This window comes from Ixodes scapularis, unplaced genomic scaffold (genome assembly GCF_016920785.2).
Source record: "Ixodes scapularis isolate PalLabHiFi unplaced genomic scaffold, ASM1692078v2 PGA_scaffold2__306_contigs__length_199485367, whole genome shotgun sequence".
Taxonomy (NCBI): domain Eukaryota; kingdom Metazoa; phylum Arthropoda; class Arachnida; order Ixodida; family Ixodidae; genus Ixodes; species Ixodes scapularis.
The window spans coordinates 120,720,878-120,735,206 of NW_024609857.1; the positions used below are offsets into that span (position 1 = coordinate 120,720,878).

At 47.9% G+C, this 14,329-nt stretch overlaps 2 protein-coding genes across 4 annotated transcripts in view; both read right to left on the reverse strand.

The window, feature by feature from the left end:
• Positions 1-88: 88 nt before the first annotated feature.
• On the reverse strand, positions 89-1,812 carry LOC8030407 (cyclin-dependent kinase 2-like). Its single transcript, XM_002400976.5, has one exon. The coding sequence runs from the start codon at positions 1,571-1,573 to the stop codon at positions 662-664; it is 912 nt and encodes a 303-aa protein (XP_002401020.1). The 5' UTR covers positions 1,574-1,812; the 3' UTR covers positions 89-661.
• Positions 1,813-7,740: 5,928 nt separating this feature from the next.
• Positions 7,741-14,329, reverse strand: part of LOC8030412 (solute carrier family 66 member 2) — a 28,870-nt gene continuing 22,281 nt past the window's right edge. For 2 of the 3 annotated variants that reach the window (XM_042292004.1, XM_040215656.3), the window contains 2 exons: positions 12,666-12,882; positions 7,741-12,348 (listed from right to left, as the gene is read on the reverse strand). In XM_042292004.1, the coding sequence (XP_042147938.1) occupies positions 12,180-12,348; positions 12,666-12,882 (386 nt within the window). In that variant the 3' untranslated portion in view covers positions 7,741-12,179. The remainder of the gene's footprint in view (positions 12,349-12,665; positions 12,883-14,329) is intronic. The other variant, XM_042292005.1, reaches the window with a different exon arrangement.

Consider the following 14,329-nt stretch of genomic DNA (forward strand, 5'->3'; position numbering starts at 1 on the left):
ACCAAGTGTGGCAGCTCGGCCGACTCATCGTTACCAACTCCAAGATGGCGCGCGTCGAGAAAAAGCAGACGACAACAAAACGGCTGTCAAAATTTCCAAACTCGACTGACAACTTTAATTGGAGACTGCAGAAGCAGAAGCAGAAGCAGCGGCGACAGGGTTCGGTAACCGCCTCAGCTCCCGATGTCGGCACTGTGGACAATGAGCAGCCGCCCCGGATGAAACTCTCAACGTCGTTGGAGCCAACTGTAGCCCCTTCGGAGCTGCCGTCCGCCGCGAGTAAGGAGAATGAACGAGGACTACAGATTGCTACAGATGGGCTGCTGGCGACACGACCGGGTGGCAATTACTCAAAAAATAACTTACCGCGAAAAGGCTGTCACTGGATCTGTCAGAGCTCGCGCAGCGCGTGTTCAACAAACGGCTGACAAAAAAGAGCGAGTTCCCCGCTGTCGTCGCGGGAATCGGTTCGAGCGCATCGCGCACATAAACATAAACCAAATAGCTTGGAAGAGCTCGTCCACAACGGCGGATGCCAGGAGACACGAGCCGTTGCAGCTTTGTACTATTCGGATATCTGTTGCAGGAGGCACTTTGGCTGTGCATGGGGAATAGGTTGTCTTGTCCACGATAACTTAGTAAATTGGCAAGATGGGCTCGTTCACTGGGCAGGTCTCTGCATGGACACGTCTCTGAAGTATCTGTGCTTGAGCGCCTGGATGGCCGGTATCCGAGCCTCAGGGTCGGCGATGAGCAGCTTCAGGATGAGGTCTTCGCCGTCGGGGTCCAGCCCCGGGACCAGCTTGGTCAGGCTCTGGGGCTCCCAGCGCGGGAAGCTGGGCTTGTAGTCCGGCAGCTGGGTGACCCCAGGCCAGGAGTCCTCGTCGGGCGTGCCCAGGGTCCGAAAGATGCGGAACAGCTGGTCGATCTCCGAGTCGCCCGGAAAGAGCGCCTTGAGAGTGTGCATCTCGGCGAAGATGCAGCCGATGCTCCAGACGTCCACGGGCGTGGAGTAGAACTTGGCGCCCAGCAGAATTTCGGGGGCCCTGTACCAGAGCGTGACCACTTCGTGTGTGTACGTGCGCAGCGGGAGTCCGAACGCCCTGGCCAGCCCGAAGTCGGCCAGCTTTATGTTCCCATTCGGGTCAATGAGCAGGTTCTGCGGCTTCAGGTCCCGGTGCAGGATGCGGTGAGCGTGGCAGTACGCGATGCCCTGCAGCAGCTGCCATAAGTAGCTCTTGACCAGTTTGGGCCCCAGGAGGGCCTTGCCGTGGGCCGCCTTGTCCATGTGCTTCTTGAGGTCATCGGTCATGTACTCGAAGACCAAGTAGAGCTTCTTCTCGCACGGCACAACGTCCAGAAGCCGCACAACATTCGGGTGCTGGAGCTCCTTGAGCAGGGCAATCTCCCGGATAGCTGTGCTCGGCACCCCTTCGGACTCGCTCTCGAGCCGGAACTTCTTGAGCGCGATGGGGCGCCCGCTCCCCTTCTCTTTGGCCTTGTACACGACGCCGTACGTGCCTTCGCCGATTTTTTCCAGCTTGTGGAATTTCTCGGTTAACATGCCGGCCATCGAGGGCGATGCACCGCAATTTTCGCGCGAAACCAGCGTCAGGGTGGCCAGCTGGAGATGTGCTTCTGCCCAGAACGACGGAAAGACAGTCACTGGTCACGTGATCGCCCGAAACCGAAACGGCCGTACGAAGCGCGGCACTAAGAAAATAGTTTATTTTCACAACTTTGACTGAATTGCATTATAAAGCAGTCCCGAAGAACACTGTTCCTCGTAAACAGAAATTATAAACGAAGAGACAAAACATTTAACGATTTCTTTCTCGTGGTTGTGCACGTGCACTGAATCACCGGGTCATCAGGTGCAAGTACTGCGTGCACAGGGGATAATGTGATCCGAAAAATGCCGCTCCCGCTTCCTGCCTAGGAATCTAATCCCGCCTCTCCACGAGCTACTTGTAGCCATTCACATAAACTATACTCTATTTCAAGTATTCTAGTACACTGTATTATGATGTACTGCAGGAAAGGCAACAAGCACGAGCTCCTTGTTCTAGGGCACCTCTCGGCGGCACAAGGTCTCGTGCACTAAGGGCTGATGCCAATGCTACGAGCTCGCGCTTCTAGCCTTCGCTGCGGTACAACATAAGGTGAAACGGAGTATAGTAATCTATACAGATGATGAACCTAGGGAGCCTTCATGTGCGCTTTGCTAGGGTGATGCCTCCCTTTGAAATACCACTCGCCTCGCTGACAAACCAGCAGCCATTTTGTTCCTCGGCGATAATCCGTGAGGCTTATAACCCTCCCGGAAACAAGCACCTTATCTCAGAAGTTCGGAGCAGCGTTGTGGAACCCACGGAGGGAGGATTAGCATTTTCCCCCTCGGATGGGATTACCGATGAACACAAAGGCCACTTTCCGGCGCACGGGGTAACAATGAGAGAAACAAAGTGGCGGTGGAAGAGGGTGTGAGAAAGGGAAACAGGCAGTTGGCATCACTCTATGCGAAGCGCACATGAAGGCACTCTAGATGAACCCAGTTGAAGCGCTTTTTCAAAGCGTTCCGATGCACGATAAGTACTCCTTCAGTTTTGTTTTCAAGATATCACCAAATCTTTTAACTGGAACTCTCTTTGCTTTAGCTTATTGGAGGGATACTTTGCCGTGAACACATAAATATTAGGTAAATTTATTTCATCATTCTTGAATGCAACTCCTGCATCACGAAAACGTGGTTTTAAAAAGTTTGCTCGACCAAAAAGGGGGCAAAATGCAAAGTAAAAAAAAAGGCCTCGCGCGAGTTATGCTCTTTAACCAAGTTATACCTCCAGTGAAAAAGATAATTCTCAAATAACCTGATACCCAAGTAAAAATATATGGCAAGCTCGTAGGTCGATGCAAGGAAAACAACTGTGCATGGACACAATGGGATGAGATATGGCAGAGAAATTAAATGGAGTTTCAAAGGGAGTTCGAAGTCATTGCTTCCAACATCAATGGAAGAGCAGGTTTATTTCATTCAGATGACGTGACTAGAAAACAGTACAGGCACTCTAGACTTCAGCTTTCGAGTCGGGTCGAAAGAGCTGCTGTGGGAGAAACATGAGAAGTCATTCAATCGCTGCGCTACTTTGAATGGGTCGATCTTTGGCAAATTCTCACAAATCTCACATCCTCTGCCAAGTTTAAATTTGAATGGGTCCTGTTGCAAGCACATGCACATTCTTTTCGACGAGCGGGTCCCACTGGCTACCGACACGTAAGCTTGAACAGGCTTGCGGTGGTTCTTGAAGCAAAATCCTGCGTGGTTGAAGAGTAGACTTCCGAATGAAGCCCTTCCTTCACGCTTGATGCAAGCCTTCATCAAGAATGAGGAGGTAAAACTATGGCAAGACCCTCAGTGACACGCACTACAACATACTTCACAGCAATGAAGTTAACTGAAAGCACAAACCATGTTTAGTGGGTTACATGTCTGCATCAGTTCTTGATCTAATAAATATAAAGTAAAACACAATTCATGCCACTCAGAGAAAACTGCTACAATGGCATGTCTCACATGTTGAACAAAATAAATGACAGCATCACTCAGAAGGCTGTATAAACTGAAAGACTCGCACAATTAAGGTGTAAAAATAGAATATATTAAAAATTTTGGGGCTTCCAAGCCATACCAACGAAAAACATGCGCATGCCCCAACATATGCCTGCCCCAACAGAAACCACCTGGGGATTGGTTTGAGAAACACTGCACCAACCCTCGCTACGATTTGAACCTGCCGACTGGAAATCCATAGCATAAATAACATGTTCAGAAATTAATCCATCATTCATCTAAGCACCAAATGAACAAAGAGTGATCTCCGTTCAACTTCATAGCAGCATACTTTCAGGAGACTACATACACACCTCATTCATCTGACATTTGGTAAAGCGAAATATCTGGTTAGCCCAACTGCTCGGTTCAAAAAGGAAGGGGCTAAACCATTCTGTCAATCTGGTCAACTAAATATTCGGTCACACGGACAGTCTAAGCAAGAGTTCAGAGCCATCTTTAGTCGCACATTCCTGAAGCAGCAGCAGTTGAAGCGGACATTGTGCATTCAAATGTAACAAGTGGTAAAAGGTGTATACACTCTTAAACATAGTCCCACAATCTGAGACGTCTAGGCACTTTTTCCACGGCGTAGAACAAGCTGGGACCTGAACGTGTACATTCGACAGGGATCTGTCAGGTTGGGTGGAATAATAAAAAGGAGGAGGTCCAACCAAGCCCTAATTGAAAATGTTTCGTGTCCTACTACTCGGCCTCTTCTTCGGGGGCCACTGTCGCTGCACCTTGACGGCCGTCACCAAAGTCGCCCCTTAAGAGACAGGGTTGGAATTAGAAACACTGGGCTTCATATTAGGGCTTGGTTGGACGTCTTCCTTTCTTAACGAACAAGCTGGAAGCGTGCCAAAACTGAGGTCCTTACCCTCTCAGTCTTTTACAGAATCAATAGCTCAAAAGCAGTAATCATTACGACAGACCCTTTTCAGAAGTGCATCGAGCAACATCGATGGTCACCATTTTTTGGGGCACGAAGCACGCGATTGGATCCCAGTCCTCGCCGAATGCCGACGCAGCGCTCGCTTTCAATAAGAGACGAGCCGAGTTCACGCCGAACGCTGACGCAATCCTCGTATCCGATGCATGCTCAGAGTACATGAACAAGCAATTGTGGACAGGCGATGGCACGGACTTTTGAAAAGGGTTCATTGGAGCAGAAAAGAGGGCATTATGGTTCGTTCAACGTACAAGGGAGTGAGCCAAATAAGGAAACACACACTGGGGGATGCACTGGCTCATGACGATCAATTGCGACACACCAATGGGAACGTTGGCAAGTAAAAAATGCAGCCTCCAAGACCTGAGCCAGAAACAGGCAAACGTAGCCAGCCGGGGATTCTCGCGAGAATTCTTTGCGTAGTTAAAGGGGCAGTCAATTGCACAACTCGAGAACAAGGGCCCTGAAACCTCGTCAAACTTAGCATCTTCTTAGATGCTGGCGAATAAATAATGACGCATAAATCGCTACATGTCCCGCCAAAGAAAGCGAGTGCTACTCGACAAGAAGTTATGAACGAGACCCCTACGACGTAATTTCTACGAAATCGGACTGTCGAAGAAATAAGACGGGTATTCAGGTCTGCATTCCCTCGTCAAGTGCATGAGGCACGGCAGGGCGTTCCAAACAATGGTTCAGAAAGAAAGAACACACGGATGGGAAGACCACTGCGAGAGGCTCGTGAGAATTAATGAAACAGGAACCAAAACTTGGGCACGTAGGCACTTGGCAGTGCAATAGGCATGACGGGTGGACTAGGTATGGCACATTCCACTTGCAGCAGTTTCACATACAACGAATTGCCTTCACAGACTATAAAGAAACCGTTAAATATGGAGCAAGCGTGCAAATGATATTTCGCTGAAAACAAATCTAGAGGTATGACACATTTCAAAGAACCTTTCTTATACCGTGGGTTCCACTCTACATTGTTGGCTATAGATGAAACAAGCGTGGGTGGAAGGGTAACATAAAAGAACACTGAAAGTGTTGTCTTCATTTGCACAAATCAATTACACAACAAAAAAACTACTTCCTATACTAGTGGTTGACGGTTCTTTTTGGGTACTGTATCTTGCTCAAAAATATCCCCCTAAAAATTCTGAAAAACACTGGAAAGTACACTGAACCCATTAGAAAGCATAGAGCACAATTTTTTTAAAACCATTTTTCAATAGGCCCTTTTAGTCAGGCATGCCCCCCATCCCTCCAAACATCAACAAAAGAGCTGGTGCAAACACCCAACCAATGCTCTCTCAATCACACTTCAAGAGTACCTAATCCCGTAAACAATGGTAAAAAGCATTAAACCCAGTAATTAAGGCCCTATGTCGCGTCGTTCCACAAAACATGAATTTGCACAGTTGCCTCATTTTGGCCACTAATATATGTTTGTGACAACTGCTTAATTTAACATGAGACCATGCAAACAACAGCAGCGAAAACAGGACAATGCACTCTCGGTGGTCATTGCACTCTCTGGTGTACTAAATAAATTATAAAAACTGCGGCACACCAGGATTGCACATTCACCTTGTGCAACCTTTCTATGGAGAGATGAAAAAAATTACATGTCACAAGCGTAATTTGTTTTTTGGTCTTTGTTAAACTAGTCGGGTACAACTTGAGAGCACCTAAAACAAGCGGCAATGGTGGTGTAGAGAAAAGCGAAAGTCACCTCACTGAACTGTTGGGTTTTCAGCAGAAGCGCAACGTCAAATGGCTATGGAAATAACCGCAATACCTGCAGCTTTTGACGAAGGAATGTGACCGTTAAAATGCAGAACAACAAACAACTGTAAAGCACATTTCTATGGCTGGCCTCCAGAATCTTCGAAATGATGCACTCAAGTAATAACACTTGCCATGTGGTAGCAAGTCCGCCTTTCCTGCCAACAAATGCAAACATCGCTCGTGCAAGTAAGAAAATAAATCTAGGAAAATTGCACCAGATTTTCCATATATTTTGCCCCTTGCTGAAGCTCAGGGCACCAACAAGGTGGCAACTGGCTTGGAATAGAGCCACTAAATAAGCGATGCTTAGACCAGGCCTTCTCAAACTGCCCACCTATGTCTCCTGAACACAGGTGGTCAGTTTGAGAAGGCGTAGGTGGTCAAACTTACCCCCTTCGTGTCTCAAACGCTAGAGGAGGGACCCCTCTCGGCCTTGGCACTGATGCAACGAGGCAGTGCAGAAGGGAACAGCCCTTGTAAACAATGACGTGCATGGTTCTCAAACTGGGCTCCCATATAACGAGGGATTCCACAGAGTGACCTCAAGGCTCCCCCATGCTGCATTCCTGCCCTTGAGTAAAGTTTTCTTTAAATCGTTTAGAAGATTGGAGTCGTGCATTAATGCGTAACTATATATGAGTCAAGCAATTCCTAGTATGTGCACTACGATTTAAGGGGGGACACTGGCTAGAGGTTAAACTTTTGAACTACTCAAGTGATCAAAGTGAAATTTTCAGGGGAGATTTAGCTTCAGATGTAGCTGTACTGTGCAAACTTTCAGCTCCCTAGGACAAATTTACATACCAGCATAAGATGATGTGTCACTTTTCATTAAGAAATCTATGATATTCAAATGAAGCAAATAAGCATCACTTTGACTGCTTGAATATAAAGTGGGGGATATGGGACCTTGGGCTATCTAGTTTTAATAACTTAAATGTAAATATTTCAGGAAGAGTTATTACCTCAAAATATGAGATGCATATCTGTCCTATGTCAATTTTTGAAAACTTAGTTTTTTATCACTGAGGACTTCAACTTAAAACAAAATAAAGTAGATAGCCCGATTCCCCAGTAAATTTCAGTTCAGAAACATCTTGATTGTGGTATCCAAATACTTTTACCTTCGAACAAAAGATTCCTTTGTATGAATTTTGCAGCAAAAAGTGGAACTGAGAAAAATGCATTCAAACATTGAACTCCTTTACTTTGTTACTGCCTCACAATGTGTTGAAAATATTTTATATCAACGTAACTATTTGGCATATAGTTATCAAATTTGGTGTAAGGGTGTATAATAAGTTTATAAAACTGAAAACCTTAAAATTGAAAAATGAATTTTTTCAATAAAATTTAAAATTTAGGCCCATGTCCCCCCTTAAAAAGTCTGTGGGCTTCTGCACTGTATTGTTGCGTCGATGCCCAGACGGGGAGGGGTCCCTTGGCAACCAATGAAGACTGCCGGCCGCGTGCTTGATCAAGCTCGCTTCACTAACCAGACGACGTGCGGGGGGACATGTGGGCTTAGTGCTCTGGTCCGAAGGTGCATTTCCCTTTTTGCTTGCCTGGAACGGAACAAGCTTACAGGAGTGCTTCATTTCATCCCCCCATGGCCGAGGTTTCCTTCTCAACCAATTCAAAACCTGCTTTGTCGGAGTTAAATCGGCAGTGCATCGAGCAATGAACCAGCACCGCACTGTACGTGGGAACAGGCCTCCGAGCACCTCAAGACTCTTGCGCGTGGTCTACCTACCTCGATATTGTCCCTAGGTTATTTCGAGCCTAACTAGAATGCGTGGCAAACACGCATCTGGTTCTTTGGTGATCTGCTGCCATATCTAAAGCTCAGTTTCACTATTTCAAGTTCGGTAAGCAGAGTGCCTGAGCAACTCCTCCGGAAAAATTATGCAAAGCACAAGCCTGTCCAAAAAAAGAGGGGCTCTAAAATAAGGGACCTTGATAGAGCACCAAACTTCCCCTCTCATCTCAGTCTGCTGTCAACAGGTGTCCATTGACTGTAATGGAATCTACAAACGTGTTTAAAAAATATCTCTTCCCAACTTCTCTTTGAAACCCATCTCCCCCACATAAACTACAATAAATCACAACCAGGTAGGCACCCATGAAAAGGAAGTGAGAAACGTTCACAATTAACCCGAGAGAAGAAAACGTAAAACATGGCAAGCACGAGCCATTGCAAGTACCATAAGCAACAATGTTACTGCAGGCTTAATGTCGTCATTAATTCTAAGAAGTACTACCTTTAGAATATTTTACAGGAGCAAGATTTTGAGACGGGTAAATTAGTGTGCCTTCACGTGCACTTTGTTTAGGACAGACCTTTCTTGATACCAGCCGTGGGTATTTCTCTATTTTCGTTGGCCATGATGTTTCATGGCCAGAGTACCCAAAAGTGCCAGGCAATGGCATTGATAACCTTGTCAAAAGATTGTGGGTCGCCAGTCACACGGGCACGTAGCCGACCACTGTAGCCATGCAAGTAGGTAATGTTAGGTTATGTGTTTGTCATTAAAGACACAATATTTTTAAAGCATTTGCTCACTTTGATTCTCATAGCTTGCAAGATGAATGGCCAAAACACAAATGACAGCTAAATAAAAATTCAAAGTATAGTTAATATTACTTGCGTTATGCTAGAAGCTATGATTACCTCTAGCTTTCAACATAAACATATGAGGTAGCAGAGTAATGAAAGTATGAAGCATTGAAATGAACACAACTGTACCCACTGAACTGCCTGAAATCGGTCGATTCTATGGAAACCATAGTAGCCGCGTAGCGTTGCCAGAGCTTACAGGCTGGCACGAACTCAATGTTGCTAATGGCCTCGCGAAAATATCCAAAAAACAAGATGGTGGTGGGAGAAAGGAACGGGCAGTTGGCACCGCCCTAAGCAAGGCCTGCATGAAGGCACCCTGGGGTAAATTACAGTCAAACCCGTTTATAACGAACAGCAGGAAACACTACGATCAGTTCAATATAGCAAGTAGTTCGATATAGCAAAAACCATTAACAACGAACTTCTACGATGCGTTTGCTGTAAGGCGATAGGTTCTTTTTCTTTCTCATCTCTTCGCTTCCGCCTTGTAACAAAATGCTGGAAAATTTGATTTTTTTTTTTTTTTAATGCAAGCAGAGTTTGTTTTTTTAGCTTATATCCACTTTTGAATCGCTTTTCTTCGTGAACAACTGCTTTGGGATGGTGTTTCTAGAGCTTTCTCCCCTTCTAAATCGCTTCTCTTCGCTCAATTTTGTTCGCGGTTAGCTTATAAACTTTTCTTTCTTTCCTACTTTTTTTTTTTTGGGGGGGGGGGGGGGGGAAAGGGGGGGGGGGGGAGGGCCTAGGCTAGAAGACGATTGTTTTGGGGTTTTTGGAAGTCTTCCCGGTAGGTAAAATGTTTGATATAGCCAATATGTTGTTCGTTATAAAAAGTACATTTTACATGCATTTTTATTTAAATTTTCCGTGAGTTCGATATCGACAATAATTCGCTGTACGTGGGTTAGTTCTAAACAGGTTTCACTCTAAAGTCGCTACATCCTGAGAAAGTAGTGCCAAGTTATGGTCGCCGTTTTGATCCATGGAATTAGCTAATTCTGCTCAACAACTCTAGTTTTGGTGAGCCAATCCAAAATTGCGGCATCAGGTCACTTCATGAAGACATTTGTTGCGATTCGATATTTATTTAGGTCTGAAATCAACTGAGTTGTCGAGTCTCCGGTCATTGTGTAATCATCTCTAGTAACCCTAACTCTTTTTTACGTTTTGATCCTCGGTGGCCACGGAACAAGTGCACAGCATTGTGCCGCCACAAAGCGCAATGGCGGTGCTCAGCAGCATTTAAAAATTATTCCACCCTCATAAAATATGCACGAAGGACAATATCGCTTTAAAGGATAGGTGGAGATAACCTAAGTTGATTGCATATATGGTGCAAAAGATGCTGAGATGTGGCCATGAACACTTTCAGTACAATTACACGTCATCCAGATCTAGGCATGGCTGGTTCAGAATGACCACCTCGAAGCTTTGAATTATTGGAAGGGCCAAGATGGCGACCGCCACGGCAACAGATACTGTTTTGCGAGGTTCCTTTTTGTCAGTGTGTATCTGTTTCTGTCCTGGTGGCGGGGGGGAAGGCAGAGTTCAGTGTAAATCAGCTCACATGGCAAGCACATATAGGTACCACATTTGCGGGTATGTTTTGCGATTATCCTCGCTTTACAAAGTTGGAAACTACCGCAGTATATGAGCAATTTTCAGTGTCTTTCTTTCCGTTTCTTTTGTCCCGGGTTCACTGTGGACATTGCTCGCCAGCTCGGCGGTGCTTTATCGCTCATTTGTCTGCCTTGGCGCCCACACTATGGACCAGGGGGTCTCTGTCTGCGCTGGGAGGACTAGGCACAAAGCATGCGGCAGACATTCCAGGGCAGTAGTCGGCTTCTACGCTGCATTATCACTGGCATCGATCGAGGATGACCATATAGCGCACGTCGACGTAACAACCACACAGTTCTCGCAAAAAAAAAAAAAAAGCTTTGTTAGTTCGTTGCAGCTTAGCGCGATTGGAGAAATCTTTCTCTCATAATTTCCCGATGCACTAAGACGGTGCTCCCTAGAAAATAGCGTCCCAACTATAGTAATTCTGCTGGCTCCGAGGTAAGCGTACGAGAACAAAACTTCGCCAATCGCGTGAGCATGCAGTGGCAAACACAAGCGGCTGGGCAATGCAGCGGAGCCGTTCGGTGCGATCGCAGACGCGTTTGCGAGTTTCGTTCGTCCGTGGCTCGGGGTTGGCTCAAGAGTTCACGTTTGAGCGACCCTTAGTGCGTAGAGCCCACTTGCGACCGATATGATGTGCCGGCGCCGTTTATCATGCAGCCCAAGGATGGCACCAGTCCACACATTCATTTTCCAATCTTTCATGCGTCGTCATTTCGCCATGGGCTCCGAGTAACTCGGACGACGCTACGAGCGACCGTTTCTCGCAGATGGTGCGTTGATTTTGTCCTGCAAATGTGCCACGGAACGTTGTTGCCATTTATTTTGGGGCGAAAGGAACGATGGAAGCCGGGACAGGCCTCCGGTCAGGGGCAGGTTGCCGCCTAGTAAGTTACACGCAGGTTGCAAGTGTCCCGGGGCTGCTTGATAGATAGCGCCCGCTGCTACGTCGTACGGCTAGGTGGTGCGCGCCGCCACCTGGTGTGAAGGGTTCAACGGTATTCCTTTATGCATCCGTATTAACCTGCAGTGGCTACGCTCGGTGTGCACCACTGTGTTTGATTTATAAGTGCGGTCTATACCACAATACAACCGAAAGTACATTGCTCCACACTTTTCTGCATCAGTGCAGCGGGTGCAAGTAAATGAATCGAGCCTACATTCACTGACAAAACGAGAATGGCGAGGAGGTCCTTCGATAATCCCACCTCCGGCGCATGCTTCCTACCTTCGACGATGCTGCCGATTCTTGCAAGCCTCCAGCGCGCATGCGCGGCCAAAGTGCTGCGGAGGGTAGCGTGCGCTTGCTGGAGGCATTCTAAAGAGCCACTCCACCGTACTCGCTATGTCGGCGACTACGGTTAGATGCAAATCTAAGAGTTTCAAGGGCTGCTCAATAGATGGCCCCGGCATGACACCGTGTCCTCTCGTCGTAAGCGGCCCAGGGTGGTTCCGACGCTTCCGGTCGAGTGCAAACGTGCGGCAACCGGACGACGACGCAGAGCGGGTCCCCGGGCTCAGTTGCCGGCGACACAGGAGAGAAAGGGTGGCCCTGCCCCTTGCCCCGCCGGGGTGCCGGGTCAGCTGGTGCTGCACTTGCGCCAGTACCAGACGACCTGCAGCAGGATGGCGACGTCCAGCGCCACCTGGAGGCCGCCGCACACCCAGAACTGTGTCGGGGCGGAGCGCACCACGAAGTAGACCGTCTTGAACACGTCCCCCAGGGTCCACAGGAGCACCATCTGGTTGCTGAGTGGTCCGCGGAAGAGGGAAGGCACGCGTTTTTGACTGGGGGCTCTCAAATTCTCGAATGTAGAGTTTAAGAAGCAATTTCTAAATTTGTTTAGAAAACATTAAACAGTTTTTTTATGGAGCGAAAAACAGCCCATATTTTCGTTAATTTCCCTCCTAAATTTAGCGGGTAAACTAAATTTGTTATGGGTCATGTGACGCCAATTTACTTTAGAGGGAAAGGGACAGACAGACGGACAAAGTTCTGGGATTAGGGGGGTTTCATTAAAAAGCATTCGATGCTTCAATACACAAAAGGCAGAAACAAAAGGCACCTCATGCCCCGTGTGGAGCGGTTGCGCAGGTTCCTCCAGAACTGGGGCAGCCCCAGCAGGGCCTCGGTGAGCAGGGCCAGGAAGCCCAGGGCCTCCACCAGAGGGGCGCAGTCCAGGAACAGGTACAGAAGGGCCCCCGTGCACAGGGCAAAGCTGGCCATGAACTCCAGGTAGCTCAGGAAGTCCGTCCAGGCCCAGAACTGCCGCCAGGGGTGCTCTGCCGGGCACGTTGGGCAGACGAACCACGCAAACCCTCACGGAGTCAGGACGGGCGTCGGCTACCACGCTTTCCGACTACGAACACGGCTCGACCGACTCCGTTTATTGTCGCCGACGAGGTAACAAAAACGGAGAGTGCCTTCGGACATCCCGCCTCCAGCGCGAGCTTGCTACCTTTGACGACGCTTCAACGTCTCGTGCAGCTCGAGTGTGAGTACCCGGCCAAAGCACGGCTGGAAGGCACGGAGATCGTGCTGGAGGCTGGGCGTTCGAAAGTCGCGCCCTGCCCTTCTCACTCTGTCAGCGATCATAAAATGACCGATGCCCATGAACTAGAATTTCAATGTCGTCTCAGCGAGTGCGCGTGCAGACTCGACACGAGTGCTGCGCCAGTGCTCGGCCGGGCCTCGTGTTCGGTCAGCGCGTTCGAGGACGCTTGGCGTCGGGCCTGATTGCTGAGTTGGCACGGATGACGTTACATGGAGGAGGCTGTTCACAGGATTTGATTATTATGCGGAGCGCAAATTTGTCCGCCTCTTGCGCAGGGTCGCAGCGCTGTCAGTATGCAGAGCTCAGATTGGCTCCGATTGGAAGGCTAGTGGGTAGAATTTGAGGCAGCTAGCATTGAGGTCTACCCACTGCTCTTCCAACAGAGCCAATCCGGGCTTGGCGTCCTGATGGCACTGCAACCCCTGTGCAAGAAGCTGACGAACTTGCACTCCGCAGAGGCAGTGTTGGCTCAGTTAAGGGCAAGCAAATACTGTTTTCATCATTTATATGTTTTACTCTCAAAGCCAAAACAACTACAGAGGGGAGCGGTAAAAAAAAATGATAACAATGGTTAGTACAATGTGTCCCAAAAAAATTTACAGCCTTTTTTTCTTTTGTTTGGCCAAAATAAATAATGCATCACCGAACACTCATTCTTCGGCCAAATGTAGGCCTAGCGGTCTAAACCTGCCAAGGTGTCAGAACTAACCGTTATCCTTGTGGCCGACAGGGCCGGCCTTAGAGCAGCAAGCGCCCTGGGCAAACTGCGGCCGTGGCGCCCCCCCCCCCCCTCCCCTTATTTTCGCACCCAACAGAAGTAAACATGCCAGAGTGACCCAGCGCGAATGGTCGCGATTTTTTTTGTTGTCAATCGAGAACCATATTCTAAAAACAAACGACGTTCGTGAGTATTGAGAGTTTTGTCGGCACCGTGATCAAATGGTTCAAAATACATTTATTTCTCAGATTAACCAAATTTCAGCTGTGGGTCTCCCACAGCAAGCTAACGTCTGATAGAAAGAGAAAACAAAAGCACAAATTAACCATGTCAAATACCCTAGAAAGCAACCTTCCGAGCCTTCAACATCGCAAATTGGGCGACGGCAAATTGGGCGACATATCCAGGCTAGACGCTATCCTGTTATCAATGGACAAAATTCCCAGTGACGATAACC

Coding starts and splice junctions, on each gene's coding strand:
- LOC8030407 (XM_002400976.5), bottom strand. CDS start 1,573: ATGGCCGGCATGTTAACCGAGAAATTCCACAAGCTGGAAAAAATCGGC.